The 13345-nt window shown below is 36.7% G+C and overlaps 1 protein-coding gene across 5 annotated transcripts in view; it reads right to left on the reverse strand.

Moving 5' to 3' along the window:
• Window positions 1-1285: 1285 nt before the first annotated feature.
• sima (HIF-1 transcription factor component sima) overlaps window positions 1286-13345 on the reverse strand; it is a 519843-nt gene continuing 507783 nt past the window's right edge. For all 5 annotated transcript variants that reach the window (XM_073960486.1, XM_073960484.1, XM_073960485.1 and 2 more), the window contains one exon: window positions 1286-2328. In XM_073960486.1, the coding sequence (XP_073816587.1) occupies window positions 1672-2328 (657 nt within the window). In that variant the 3' untranslated portion in view covers window positions 1286-1671. The remainder of the gene's footprint in view (window positions 2329-13345) is intronic.

The raw sequence follows: 13345 nt of genomic DNA on the forward strand, positions 1-13345 counted from the left end.
GTAAATAGATCTTGATCCAAACATATTTTGGGGCCTACACCAACTTCTTCGATGAATCACATTTTGGTCGTATGAAGATGTATATACCCTTTATTGCCCAAAGGCAGAGGGTATAATTAGAGTCCTGTTTGTAGGTCCACCACTCCTGTTACTATTATTCTTTGTACATTTATAAACTGAGGGCATTAAGGGGTGAGTACATAAGCTGCCTTGCCTGCTTACCTTGCTTGCTTCTGATAAAAGAATAAAAAAGAAAAGGGCAACCCAGTTCGAAATTTGCTCGGCCTTCTTTATTCTTTTATTTTTATTATGTCAAAAATGAAGCAGGAAAGCAAGGCAATCTGGCAAGGCAGCTTATGTACGCAGGCCTTTAAGCAGTCCGCATACCCAACCCAACACTTTATACTTGCTCCTAAAACAGGTATTTGAGACGAACACTTCATTTATTTGATAGATATTCTATAGAGTTGAAAACTTAAATGACGCATGTTTTTTATAAACTATTTCAGTACTTACTTTTGAATCCTTTCTTTTCGGAAATGAAAACAAACAATTTGTTTTTGTTATGCAAAATATTTCAAATTATATAGATAATCAATCAATTGTTTTATTATTTTATAATTAATATATAAAGAAAAATATGTTTTATGGTTTTATAAATTTTGATAATAAAAATACGTATAAGAAAGAAATGACGACATTGAACATAAAGTTGTGAAATTGTGTGGGGGAGAAAAACAAATCGAATCGAATTCAAACAGAAACACACGCACAATAATAAACATGTTCTTGTTTAATACAAAATTTAGTTTGTATATGTATGTAACATCTTCTTCTTTTTGCAAAAATACATAAATTTCAATAAAAGTTTACAATATTTTATTTTTATTAGAAAACAAATCATCGGACAAATAGCAAACAAAACTTTTTTTGGAGTTTTTAAAGTTTTAACTTGTTTTGTGTGTTTAATATAAATGCTCTTAAATTCTTTAAAATATTTTTATGTATATTTTGTTGTTTTTAACTATTATGTTTTTTTTTAATTGTGTATTTTTTTTTGTATTTTTTGATTAATCATAGATATATTAATGCTTTTTTGTTTGTTTGAAAAAAATGAACTTTAATTGTTGAGTGTATGTAATATTTTTGAAAAATAAAAAAGAACTGTATTTAAACCTTCACCAATTGTTTATTTTTTTAAAACAAAAGCTATGATTAATATTTTTTATATATTTTTTTGTATTTTTTTTAATATTTTTACTTGCTCATTCTTTATAAAAATATATTTTATTTTTTTATTTTATGTGTAGCTATAAACTATAGAATATTTTTATTTTATTTTGATTTTAAAGATTTTTTTTGTTTGTTAGTTTTACAGGACGAAATCGGCTTTCTAAAATGGGGGCAGTTCAAAAGGGGTGTGTATGTGTGTTATTTTTTTGTGGATATTTGTTTGTAGCTTAAAAACCATTTTACAATTGTGTGTGTTAGAAGAAAACAAAAAACAAAACCATTTTGACAGTTTCATTAATTTTTGTATGAAAATCAACAAATATTTTTTGTTTGGGTTATGAAAAAATTTATCAAAATTATTTATGTATGTTTATGTTTTATTCATTTAATTGTCAAAGTTATTGTGTGGTGTTCTGTTCCATATTAGTCCATCATACATCAGGCCAATTCTTCTGGCCACACATTGAGAACATTGTCAATGTCATTTCCCTCTAGAAATTCCTTGCTATTCATGTTGTAATCATCATTGCACAAATCCATTAGGAATGGTGTAGTCATCAGGGGGTTACTGCTGTCCAAAAACGAAATCGAACGTTTACGTTTGCATATGGAGGCACCCATATCATCATCATCATTGCCAAGGGCCACTTGATTTATAGTCGTCATTGGCGGTACTGCAGCTACCATAATAAGGCCATTCTTCATGTTATTCTTGGCATCATTTTGATTTGAAATGACGGCCTTTGTATTCTGCTCGGCATAGGTTCTCTTCAGTGGCGACATATTTTCATGGATACTATCATCCAGACCACTGTCACTTGCACCATCAACGGCATCATGACAACCCGTTAAGCCAGGTGGATTAGAATCATCATTGATAACAGCCACCGAAGCCAAGGTGGGTGAGGGCAACACACCTGGACCACAAATCAAGGGATTGTTCAAGTAGTTAAGCAAAACTGTGTTGTTGGGTGTTGGTGATGGAGCTGCCGAATTGGTAAGACATGTCAGAGGCTTGCCCAGGGAGGGTGACAAGCATTGGTCCAAAGATGAGTCGTCATTGTTTAAAACTTCCGTTTGCTGCAAATGTTTTTTCTAGAGATTTGTTAAAAAAGTAGAAAAAAGTGAGAGGAAGAAAAGGAAAACGTTATTAGCATATTTTTAAAACCATTTTCAATAATAAAAACTTTTATAGAGCCCTTTTCACAACCAAGCCCATATTTATATTAGGCAATTTTGCTTGCGGCAAATGTCAGTTTGATGGAGAGAGAGAGGTGAGGCATATGGTAACCCTTTGCCTCTTAACACCTTCTCTCACCTACAAACTGACAATTGTGGCAAGGAAATTTGCCTAATGTAAATATGGACCAACAATTATTATTTTAAATCCTTAGGTACACAAAAGAGAGTAAAAATTAGGCTGGATATTGTGAAAAGGGAGTTTTGAAATATATGAAATATTTGCCAAAGCATAACAATTTTGTAACTGTTTTAGGGTCTTTTTAATGTTCACATTAAATTATTTATATAAAAATATAATTATTTGTATATTTTTGTTTATTCGGCCTTTTAAATGTATTATTTTTTAAAAATAAATCCTATTATTTTACAACACCTTGCCTTTTCTGGTAACTAATATATTAAAAACTAAACATATTTTGTAAATGGATCTTATCTTATATAAAATAAAAATATTTTTTATTATATTTTTTTTATAATATTATACGTAAGCTGCTCATTCTCTTAGAATATACACACATATAACAATAGGTAAACATAATTTTGATATTTAAATATATGAAGTACTTAAAACAATAATTTTAGTTAAAAATATTTTGGCACTTAATATAATAATTTGAATAAAAAATATATGATTAACAAATTCTATTTTTTAATAAATAAAAATAATAAGGAATTGCGTTTAAAGTTGCACATTTTAACATTTATTACCTCAACATGTCTTACCACGAGGTACGGATAATATTGGAGACATTATGGCTCCTATTTTTAAGTTTTTGTTTGTTTTTCATGAGATAACTAAAACATTTTTAACAATAAAAAATTAATAAAAATAGCTTTGTTCCTTTACTTTTTTAATGGTAAAAGTGGTAAAAGATAAAAGTGTCAAAATTGCTCAAAATTGAACCTTTGTATCAGAAAAGTAAAACAACGGAAATGTGGTAGATCTGGTAGCAATGTCAAAAAGAAACATAAAAAATCAATTTTCTTCTTTTATTTCACAGTTTTTAATTTTTTTTTGTCAGCGTTCGACTTTTTCTTCTGTTTTTCGTTCATTTTTTCTTCATTGTAAAATAGTCGTCAAACAAAAGTCGAAAAATCAGTTCTACCATTTTTAACCTGCAGAAATTTGTCTGGTAGCCTGTGGTAGAAGAGAAAGGTAATTGCTGCCAGTTTTACCACTTTTTGGGGTTAAGGAACGCTTTGCCGGTTAAAAATGGTAACAAATGGTAAAAATGGTGACCTCAGGTAAGTAAAGGAACACAGCTATATTAAAACAACGCTGGCAATAAGAAATGTGTAGTTAAGAAATGGAATTTTGAGGGGAAATCAGCAGATTTGAATCAACATATAGCCTTACCACCCACCTTTAACTTCAAACACTTGATGTATAGAATATTCAGTATCAAATTGCTGTATTTAATTTTTCAAATATATAAGTAAATTTTTATACAATGAGGTACACATACTTATGCAATGATTTTGACAATGATATATTGTCAAATGTTTGTACAAGGTTACCTTATTTAATTGTACCATGACATTCATTGAAAATATTAAAAAACCAAGTAAAAAATTATACCCTCAGATTGTGTGGATTGAAATACTGTTTTTCCCAAAAAAAAACTTATGTATTTAGGGGGTTTCAAAATTTTGGCGTATGAACCGACAAAAGTATTCGAATTTCATCTAATATTCGAAGAAATATTACAATATCGAAAGTGTGGACGAATGCAGTATTCGGTCCGAGCTCTCCGGCCACTACATATGGTGCCATAGGGGTTTTTTACAACTTTCAGACTGTTTTCTCAAGAAGTATGGACCTGACCCTGAAAAAACTTTTACTGTTGTAATTGAGGCAGCGAATACAAGTTACTTCAACAAAAATCAAAGTGATAAGAGAGCAGGTCTTAAAGTGAATTTATCCAAAATTTTGTGTGGGAGGTAACCGAAGGAGTGGACAAATATAGTCCATATTCGAACCTGATATATATCTGGTAGATATATTAGGAGTATGGACCACTCGGTCACTTCCATTAAGAGTTATCGTGCGCACAATTTTTCTGGATATTTTTGAACTTTTGTGGGGGAGGTACCTGAAGGAGAGGACCGATATGGCTTATCTTCGAACTTAAACTAAGTTTGCACAAAATATTACGAAGGCCACATTTTGGACGAATCTGCAGATCCCTTCGAGAGTTGTCATGCCCTCCAATCACTACACACCGTGTCATAGAAGTTTTTTGTAACTTTCAGGCTATTTTCTCCGGAAGTTTGGACTTTCCCCTGATGAAACTTGTTCCGTTGTATGGGGGGCAGTGAGTACAAGTTGCTACAACAAAAATCAAAGTGATTCGAGAGCAGGTCCTAAACTGAACTTTTCCGAAATTTTGTGTGGGAGGTACCCGAAGATGTGGACCGATTGTCTAAGTCTGGTGAAAATTTAACGATGTGCAAAGTATGGACCAAATCGGGTAATTTCTTCAAGAGTTATCGTACGTACAAATTTTCCGAACATTTTCGAACTTTTGTGGGGGAGGTACGGGAAGGAGTGGACCGATATAACCCATCTTCGAACTTAAACCAAGTTTGGACAAAATATTACGAGCGTCAAATTTTGGACCGAATCGGTTGATCCGTTCGAGAGTTATCGTGCGCTCCAGCCAGACAGACAGACCGACAGACACGGCTTAATCAACTCAAAATTGTCCGAAACCCATTTCGTCCAAACATACTTGGGGTCTAAAACGATTATTTCGATGAGGCACATTTTGCCCGTATGAAAGTGTATATACCCTCGTTAGCATAAATGCTGAGGGTATAAAAACTATCCTCAATCCGCCCTTAACCCCACAAGTGAACATTACAACTTTTGACAGGAAGGTGTCATTCCGCCGATGCTTTAGTCTGTCTTAATCACCATACCAAATTTGTAGGGCTTGCTATTGATGCTCGTACCGGTACTATAGGAAGAGGTAGCGGTGACATATCACTGATGGTGTCAACATGAGCAAATGCGTGCTCAAATATTTCGACCACAAACGTGCTCACTTTAACCACGGTATGTTGTCAATTCTCGAAACCGTTGACACCATTTCATTATCAAATTGACAACTAGGTGCTCATTTCGACCACAAACGGCGTTGATACACTATCGACAACGGATGTGATCAGTTTGACCGCGTATGGTGTCATTTTTTCTCTGGGTGTGAGGCACCCCACAGGAAGCTATGGGTTTTGGTGGTGAACGGGATAATCAAGGAATTTGGTATACTTAGAACTACTTATTCGTGGAAGATTGTTGTCTACGCTGTCTGAATTGACGAAAGGTGCACTAGTAAAACTCTTTCGCTGGGCTTATCATAATGGCCTTGGTGTTACAGTGTTGAGGATAACAACATGGAAGAGACTGAAACAATCGAGAACCTTCTCTGCCGCTGTCCTAGACTGACATTCAAAAGATACTGGATGTTTCTTATCCATGAGATTGTATCTCTCTCTCTCCTCCATAAATCCCGCAGCCCTGTTAACCTATTGCAGGAACCCTAACCTTAGGAACCTTAGACACAACAAGTTCCATTAAGTCCCCTTCTCATCCCTACTTCTCCGTTCTATCTGCTCTCCTCTCCCTACCCTTTGCTAACGAATTGCAGAATATCAATACTTTAGCGAATGAAGTACGTAATGACTCAACACAAGGTGAACACCAGAAATTTGCAAGCAATCACTATAGACAAAGCCGCAGATTACCCCAGACCAAAACAAAAAAAAAAATTGTACGACCAGCAGTGCGATTCTCTAACTTATTTTTTGAGTTACCGACAAAAAACGGTAACATTAAAACGCAAAATTATGAATGAAAAGTTCAAATAACAGTTGACAACACTGTTGCTACCGGTAGAACTTTGCGACTACTCTTTATTGGTCGCTAACATTCTGTAGACCCTTTACAAAGGCAAGGGTGCTTCTATAGACCCTTTCAAACGGCAAGGGTACTTCTATAGACCCTTTCAAAAGGAAAGACTGTTTCTATAGACCCTTTCGAAAAAAAGGCTTCTTCTATAGACCCTTTTCAAAGTAACGGGTGCTTCTATAGTCCCGTTCCAAAGGAAAGCGTGCTTCTATAGATCCTTTCCAAAGTAAAGGGTGCTTCTATAGATCCTTTAAAAGTAAAGGGTGCTTCTGTAGACCCTTTCCAAAGGAACGGTTGCTTCTGTAGACCCTTTCCAAAGGAACGGGTGCTTCTACAGATCCTTTAAAAGTAAAGGGTGCTTCTATAGACCCTTTCCAAAGAAACGGGTGCTTCTATAGGCCCGTTCCAAAGGAAAGGGTGCTTCTATAGATCCTTTCAAAGTAAAGGGTGCTTCTATTGACCCTTTCCAAAGTAGAGGATATCTCTATCTCTATATATGTCGCTAACATACCGATTAATTTCGTAAATTACCGAAATTATAAGCATTTTAATTTTACCGAGTTATGTCGGTAGCTCAAAAAATTAGTTAAAGAATCGCACTACAGAAGTGTCGTGCTAACACAGAAGAGAAAAATGAATTTTGATTTCAATACATAATCAAACTGTACCAATTAGTTTTTATGTTCTATACCATAATAAAATAATACATGTCTATAAACAATTGGCAACACTTATAAAAACAATTATGCAAGTAATACTGTCACACGTTATAACGAAAACTTTAACCCAAAATGTACGTCATGTCAATTAAAATCCCTTTGGTCACATCTTCGAACATGCATTTAATCATACGTTAACACATGCTAGCCGCATGTACGTAACTAATCATAAGGAGGCTGTAAAGTTTTGTGGAAAAATTGTATTCTCAATGGTGTTATATGTACATATGTATATGTGCTCTAGACAGGATAACGTGCCTGGTGTAGGTTTACAAAAAAAAAAAAAAAAAAAAAAACATGTTATAGGCCTTTATGAGCAACACTTTTTTTACAGAAAATGTAAAAAGAAAGTTCATGGTACCAAAAGCTATTTAAATTATAGGCTAAACATACAGAATAGGATTGTATAAGGTTGTTTTCTTTAACACTATCAACAATTTAAGAATGTGTTGACCTTAATATTGAACTATGTAACCAATAATGTCACTTACTGTATAATTTTGATACGTATTATATTATTATTGCTCCTATGTTGGCAATTTTACTTGTAGCCTTTTTTCTTGTATGTGGACGGATAATAAGTTATTCTATGAGGGAATTTGGTGGGCCATATGACCTAAAAAAAGAAAGTAAATTCAAGTTGTACGCGTGTCATGTTTAGTACAAAGATAACTTTTATTCTGTTTGCGACATGTTGATGCTGATTAAGCTGTTTTGCTTTGCCCAACTAACTGTTGAGAGGATATTTTTATGAACTGTGCTATTTTTTTTGTTTGGTTCTTCTTCTACATATACGCAAAGCTGACAAATTGGAAAATTGCTATAAAAGTTTGTTTTTTTTTGTTTGTTCCTCAAAAAAGTTGTTTGTCGTTTTCAATGAAGCGTGATATTCGGGTTTGGTGGTATTGTAATGAAGTTTTATATTGGGTCAGTTGTACAAAAGAATTTTAGCATTTTTAAACCAATTTCTTGTTGGAAATTTTACACAAGAGTTTCCATATCACCTACGATGGATAGAAGCTCTTTTGAGTTTTTCATTAAATAAAAGACCTGTTGAGATAGATAACTTCTTAGGTCTTCTATAGACCCTTTCCAAAAGGAAGAATGCTTTTATTGATCCTTTTTCGAGGAAAGAGTAATTCTATAGAACCTTTCCAAAGGGAATGGTGCTTCTATAGACCCTTTTCCAAAGGGAAGGGAGCTTCTATAGATACTTCCCAACGGAAAGGGTGCTTCTATTGACCTTTTCCAAAGGAAAGGGTGCTTCTTTCGACCAATTCCAAAGGGTGTTTCTATAGACCCTTTCCAAAGAAAAGGTGGCTTCTATAGACTCTTTCTAAAGGAAAGGGTGCTTCTTTCGACACTTTCCTAAGGAAAGGTTTATTCTATAGACCCTTTTCAAAGGAAAGGGTACGTCTATAGACCTTTCCAAAAGGGAAGGGTGCTTCTATAGATCCTTTCCAAAGGAAAGGCTGCTTCTATTGACCCTTTCCTAGAGAAGGGTCCATCTATAGGTCATTTTCAAAGTAAAGGGTGCTTCTTTAGACCCTTTCCAAAGGAAAGAGCGCTTCCATAGATCCTTTCCAAAGGAAAGAGTTACCAAAGGAAAGTCTGCTTCTATAGACTCTTTCCGAAGGAAATGGTGCTTCTATAGACCATTTTCAAAGGAAATGATGCTTCTGTAGACCCCTTCCAAGGAAAGGGTGCTTCTATTGACCCTTTCCAAAGCAGAGGTTGCTTCTATTGACCCTTTCCCTTTCAAAGGAAAGTGTGCTTTTATAGACCCTGTCTAAATTAAATTGTGCTGGAAAGTCTCACACTTTCCAATGGAAAGGATGCTTCTACAGACCCTTTCCAATGGAAAGGATGCTTCTATAGACCCTTTCCAAAGGGAAGGGTGCTTCTATAGACCCTATCCAAAGGAAATGGTGCTTCTAAAGACCCTGTCTAAAGGAAATGGTGCTTATATAGACCCTTTCCAAAGGAAATGGTGTTTCTATAGACCCTGTCCTAAGGAAAGGGTGCTCCTATAGAACCTTTCCAAAGGAAAGGGTTCTCCTATATTACCTTTCCAAAGGAAAGGATGCTCCTATAGAACCTTTCCAAAGGAAACGGTGCTCCTATAGAACCTTTCCAAAGGAAAGAGTGCTCCTATAGAACATTTCCAAAGGAAAGGGTGCTCCTATAGAACCTTTCCAAAGGAAAGGGTGCTCCTATAGAACCTTTCCAAAGGAAAGGGTGCTCCTATAGAACCTTTTCAAAGGAAAGGGTGCTCCTATAGAACCTTTCCAAAGGAAAGGGTGCTCCTATAGAACCTTTCCAAAGGAAAGGGTGCTCCTATAGAACCTTTCCAAAGGAAAGGGTGCTCCTATAGAACCTTTCCAAAGGAAAGGGTGCTCCTATAGAACCTTTCCAAAGGAAAGGGTGCTCCTATAGAACCTTTCCAAAGGAAAGGGTGCTCCTATAGAACCTTTCCAAAGGAAAGGGTGCTCCTATAGAACCTTTCCAAAGGAAAGGGTGCTCCTATAGAACCTTTCCAAAGGAAAGGGTGCTCCTATAGAACCTTTCCAAAGGAAAGGGTGCTCCTATAGAACCTTTCCAAAGGAAAGGGTGCTCCTATAGAACCTTTCCAAAGGAAAGAGTGCTCCTATAGAACCTTTCCAAAGGAAAGGGTGCTCCTATAGAACCTTTCCAAAGGAAAGGGTGCTCCTATAGAACCTTTCCAAAGGAAAGGGTGCTCCTATAGAACCTTTCCAAAGGAAAGGGTGCTCCTATAGAACCTTTCCAAAGGAAAGGGTGCTCCTATAGAACCTTTCCAAAGGAAAGGGTGCTCCTATAAAACCTTTCCTAAGGAAAGGGTGCTCCTATAGAACCTTTCCAAAGGAAAGGGTGCTCCTATAGAACCTTTCCAAAGGAAAGGGTGCTCCTATAGAACCTTTCCAAAGGAAAGGGTGCTCCTATAGAACCTTTCCAAAGGAAAGGGTGCTCTATATGCCCTTTCCAAAGGAAAGGGTGCTTCTATATGCCCTTTCCAAAGGAAAGGGTGCTTCTATATGCCCTTTCCAAAGGAAAGGGTGCTTCTATATGCCCTTTCCAAAGGAAAGGGTGCTTCTATATGCCCTTTCCAAAGGAAAGGGTGCTCCTATATGCCCTTTCCAAAGGAAAGGGTGCTTCTATATGCCCTTTCCAAAGGAAAGGGTGCTTCTATATGCCCTTTCCAAAGGAAAGGGTGCTTCTATATGCCCTTTCCAAAGGAAAGGGTGCTTCTATATGCCCTTTCCAAAGGAAAGGGTGCTTCTATATGCCCTTTCCAAAGGAAAGGGTGCTTCTATATGCCCTTTCCAAAGGAAAGGGTGCTCCTATATGCCCTTTCCAAAGGAAAGGGTGCTTCTATATGCCCTTTCCAAAGGAAAGGGTGCTTCTATATGCCCTTTCCAAAGGAAAGGGTGCTTCTATATGCCCTTTCCAAAGGAAAGGGTGCTTCTATATGCCCTTTCCAAAGGAAAGGGTGCTTCTATATGCCCTTTCCAAAGGAAAGGGTGCTTCTATATGCCCTTTCCAAAGGAAAGGGTGCTTCTATATGCCCTTTCCAAAGGAAAGGGTGCTTCTATATGCCCATCCCAAAGGAAAGGGTGCTTCTATATGCCCATTCCAAAGGAAAGGGTGCTTCTATATGCCCATTCCAAAGGAAAGGGTGCTTCTATATGCCCTTTCCTTTTATATACCCTTTCCAAAGGAAAGGGTGCTTCTATATACCCTTTCCTTTTATATACCCTTTCCAAAGGAAAGGGTGCTTCTATATACCCTTTCCTTTTATATACCCATTCCAAAGGAAAGGGTGCTTTTATATACTTTTTCCAAAGGAAAGGGTGCTTTTATATACCCTTTCCAAAGGAAAGGGTGCTTTTATATACCCTTTCCAAAGGAAAGGGTGCTTTTATATACCCTTTCCAAAGGAAAGGGTGCTTTTATATACCCTTTCCAAAGGAAAGGGTGCTTTTATATACCCTTTCCAAAGGAAAGGGTGCTTTTATATACCCTTTCCAAAGGAAAGGGTGCTTTTATATACCCTTTCCAAAGGAAAGGGTGCTTTTATATACCCTTTCCAAAGGAAAGGGTGCTTTTATATACCCTTTCCAAAGGAAAGGGTGCTTTTATATACCCTTTCCAAAGGAAAGGGTGCTTTTATATACCCTTTCCAAAGGAAAGGGTGCTTTTATATACCCTTTCCAAAGGAAAGGGTGCTTTTATATACCCTTTCCAAAGGAAAGGGTGCTTTTATATACCCTTTCCAAAGGAAAGGGTGCTTTTATATACCCTTTCCAAAGGAAAGGGTGCTTTTATATACCCTTTCCAAAGGAAAGGGTGCTTTTATATACCCTTTCCAAAGGAAAGGGTGCTTTTATATACCCTTTCCAAAGGAAAGGGTGCTTTTATATACCCTTTCCAAAGGAAAGGGTGCTTTTATATACCCTTTCCAAAGGAAAGGGTGCTTTTATATACCCTTTCCAAAGGAAAGGGTGCTTTTATATACCCTTTCCAAAGGAAAGGGTGCTTTTATATACCCTTTCCAAAGGAAAGGGTGCTTTTATATACCCTTTCCAAAGGAAAGGGTGCTTTTATATACCCTTTCCAAAGGAAAGGGTGCTTTTATATACCCTTTCCAAAGGAAAGGGTGCTTTTATATACCCTTTCCAAAGGAAAGGGTGCTTTTATATACCCTTTCCAAAGGAAAGGGTGCTTTTATATACCCTTTCCAAAGGAAAGGGTGCTTTTATATACCCTTTCCAAAGGAAAGGGTGCTTTTATATACCCTTTCCAAAGGAAAGGGTGCTTTTATATACCCTTTCCAAAGGAAAGGGTGCTTTTATATACCCTTTCCAAAGGAAAGGGTGCTTTTATATACCCTTTCCAAAGGAAAGGGTGCTTTTATATACCCTTTCCAAAGGAAAGGGTGCTTTTATATACCCTTTCCAAAGGAAAGGGTGCTTTTATATACCCTTTCCAAAGGAAAGGGTGCTTTTATATACCCTTTCCAAAGGAAAGGGTGCTTTTATATACCCTTTCCAAAGGAAAGGGTGCTTTTATATACCCTTTCCAAAGGAAAGGGTGCTTTTATATACCCTTTCCAAAGGAAAGGGTGCTTTTATATACCCTTTCCAAAGGAAAGGGTGCTTTTATATACCCTTTCCAAAGGAAAGGGTGCTTTTATATACCCTTTCCAAAGGAAAGGGTGCTTTTATATACCCTTTCCAAAGGAAAGGGTGCTTTTATATACCCTTTCCAAAGGAAAGGGTGCTTTTATATACCCTTTCCAAAGGAAAGGGTGCTTTTATATACCCTTTCCAAAGGAAAGGGTGCTTTTATATACCCTTTCCAAAGGAAAGGGTGCTTTTATATACCCTTTCCTTTTATATACCCTTTTCTTTTATATACCCTTTCCAAAGGAAAGTGTTCTTCTATAGAAAAGGGTCTTTCTATAGACCCTTTCCAAAGGAACGGGTGATTCTTTAGACCCTTACCAAAGGAAAGAGTGTTTTTTTAGACCCTTTCCAAAGGAAAGGGTGCTTCTATAGACCCTTTCCAAAGGAACGGGTGATTCTTTAGACCCTTAGCAAAGGAAAGAGTGTTTCTTTAGACCCTTTCCAAAGAAAAGGGTGATTCTTTAGACCCTTTCCAAAGAAAAGGGTGCTTCTATATACCCTTTCCAGGGGAAATGGTGCTTCCTTAGACCCTTTCCAAAGGAAAGGGTGATTCTATAGACCCTTTCCAAATGAAATGGTGCTTCTAAAGACCCTTTCCAAATGAAAGGGTGCTTCTAAAGACCCTGTCTAAAGGAAATGGTGCTTATATAGACCCTTTCCAAAGGAAATGGTGTTTCTATAGAACCTGTCCTAAGGAAAGGGTGCTCCTATAGAACCTTTCCAAAGGAAAGGGTGCTCCTATAGAACCTTTCCAAAGGAAAGGGTGGTCCTATAGAACCTTTCCAAAGGAAAGGGTGCTCCTATAGAACCTTTCCAAAGGAAAGGGTGCTCCTATAGAACCTTTCCAAAGGAACGGGTGATTCTTTAGACCCTTACCAAAGGAAAGAGTGTTTTTTTAGACCCTTTCCAAAGGAAAGAGTGTTTTTTAGACCCTTTCCAAAGGAACGGGTGCTTCTATAGACCCTTTCCAAAGGAACGGGTGCTTCTATAGACCCTTTCCAAAGAAAAGGGTGCTTATTTAGACCCTTTCCAAAGAA

The sequence above is a fragment of the Musca autumnalis genome, unplaced genomic scaffold, assembly GCF_047663935.1.
Source record: "Musca autumnalis isolate F117 unplaced genomic scaffold, ASM4766393v1 scaffold_1, whole genome shotgun sequence".
NCBI classification, from domain to species: Eukaryota; Metazoa; Arthropoda; class Insecta; order Diptera; family Muscidae; genus Musca; species Musca autumnalis.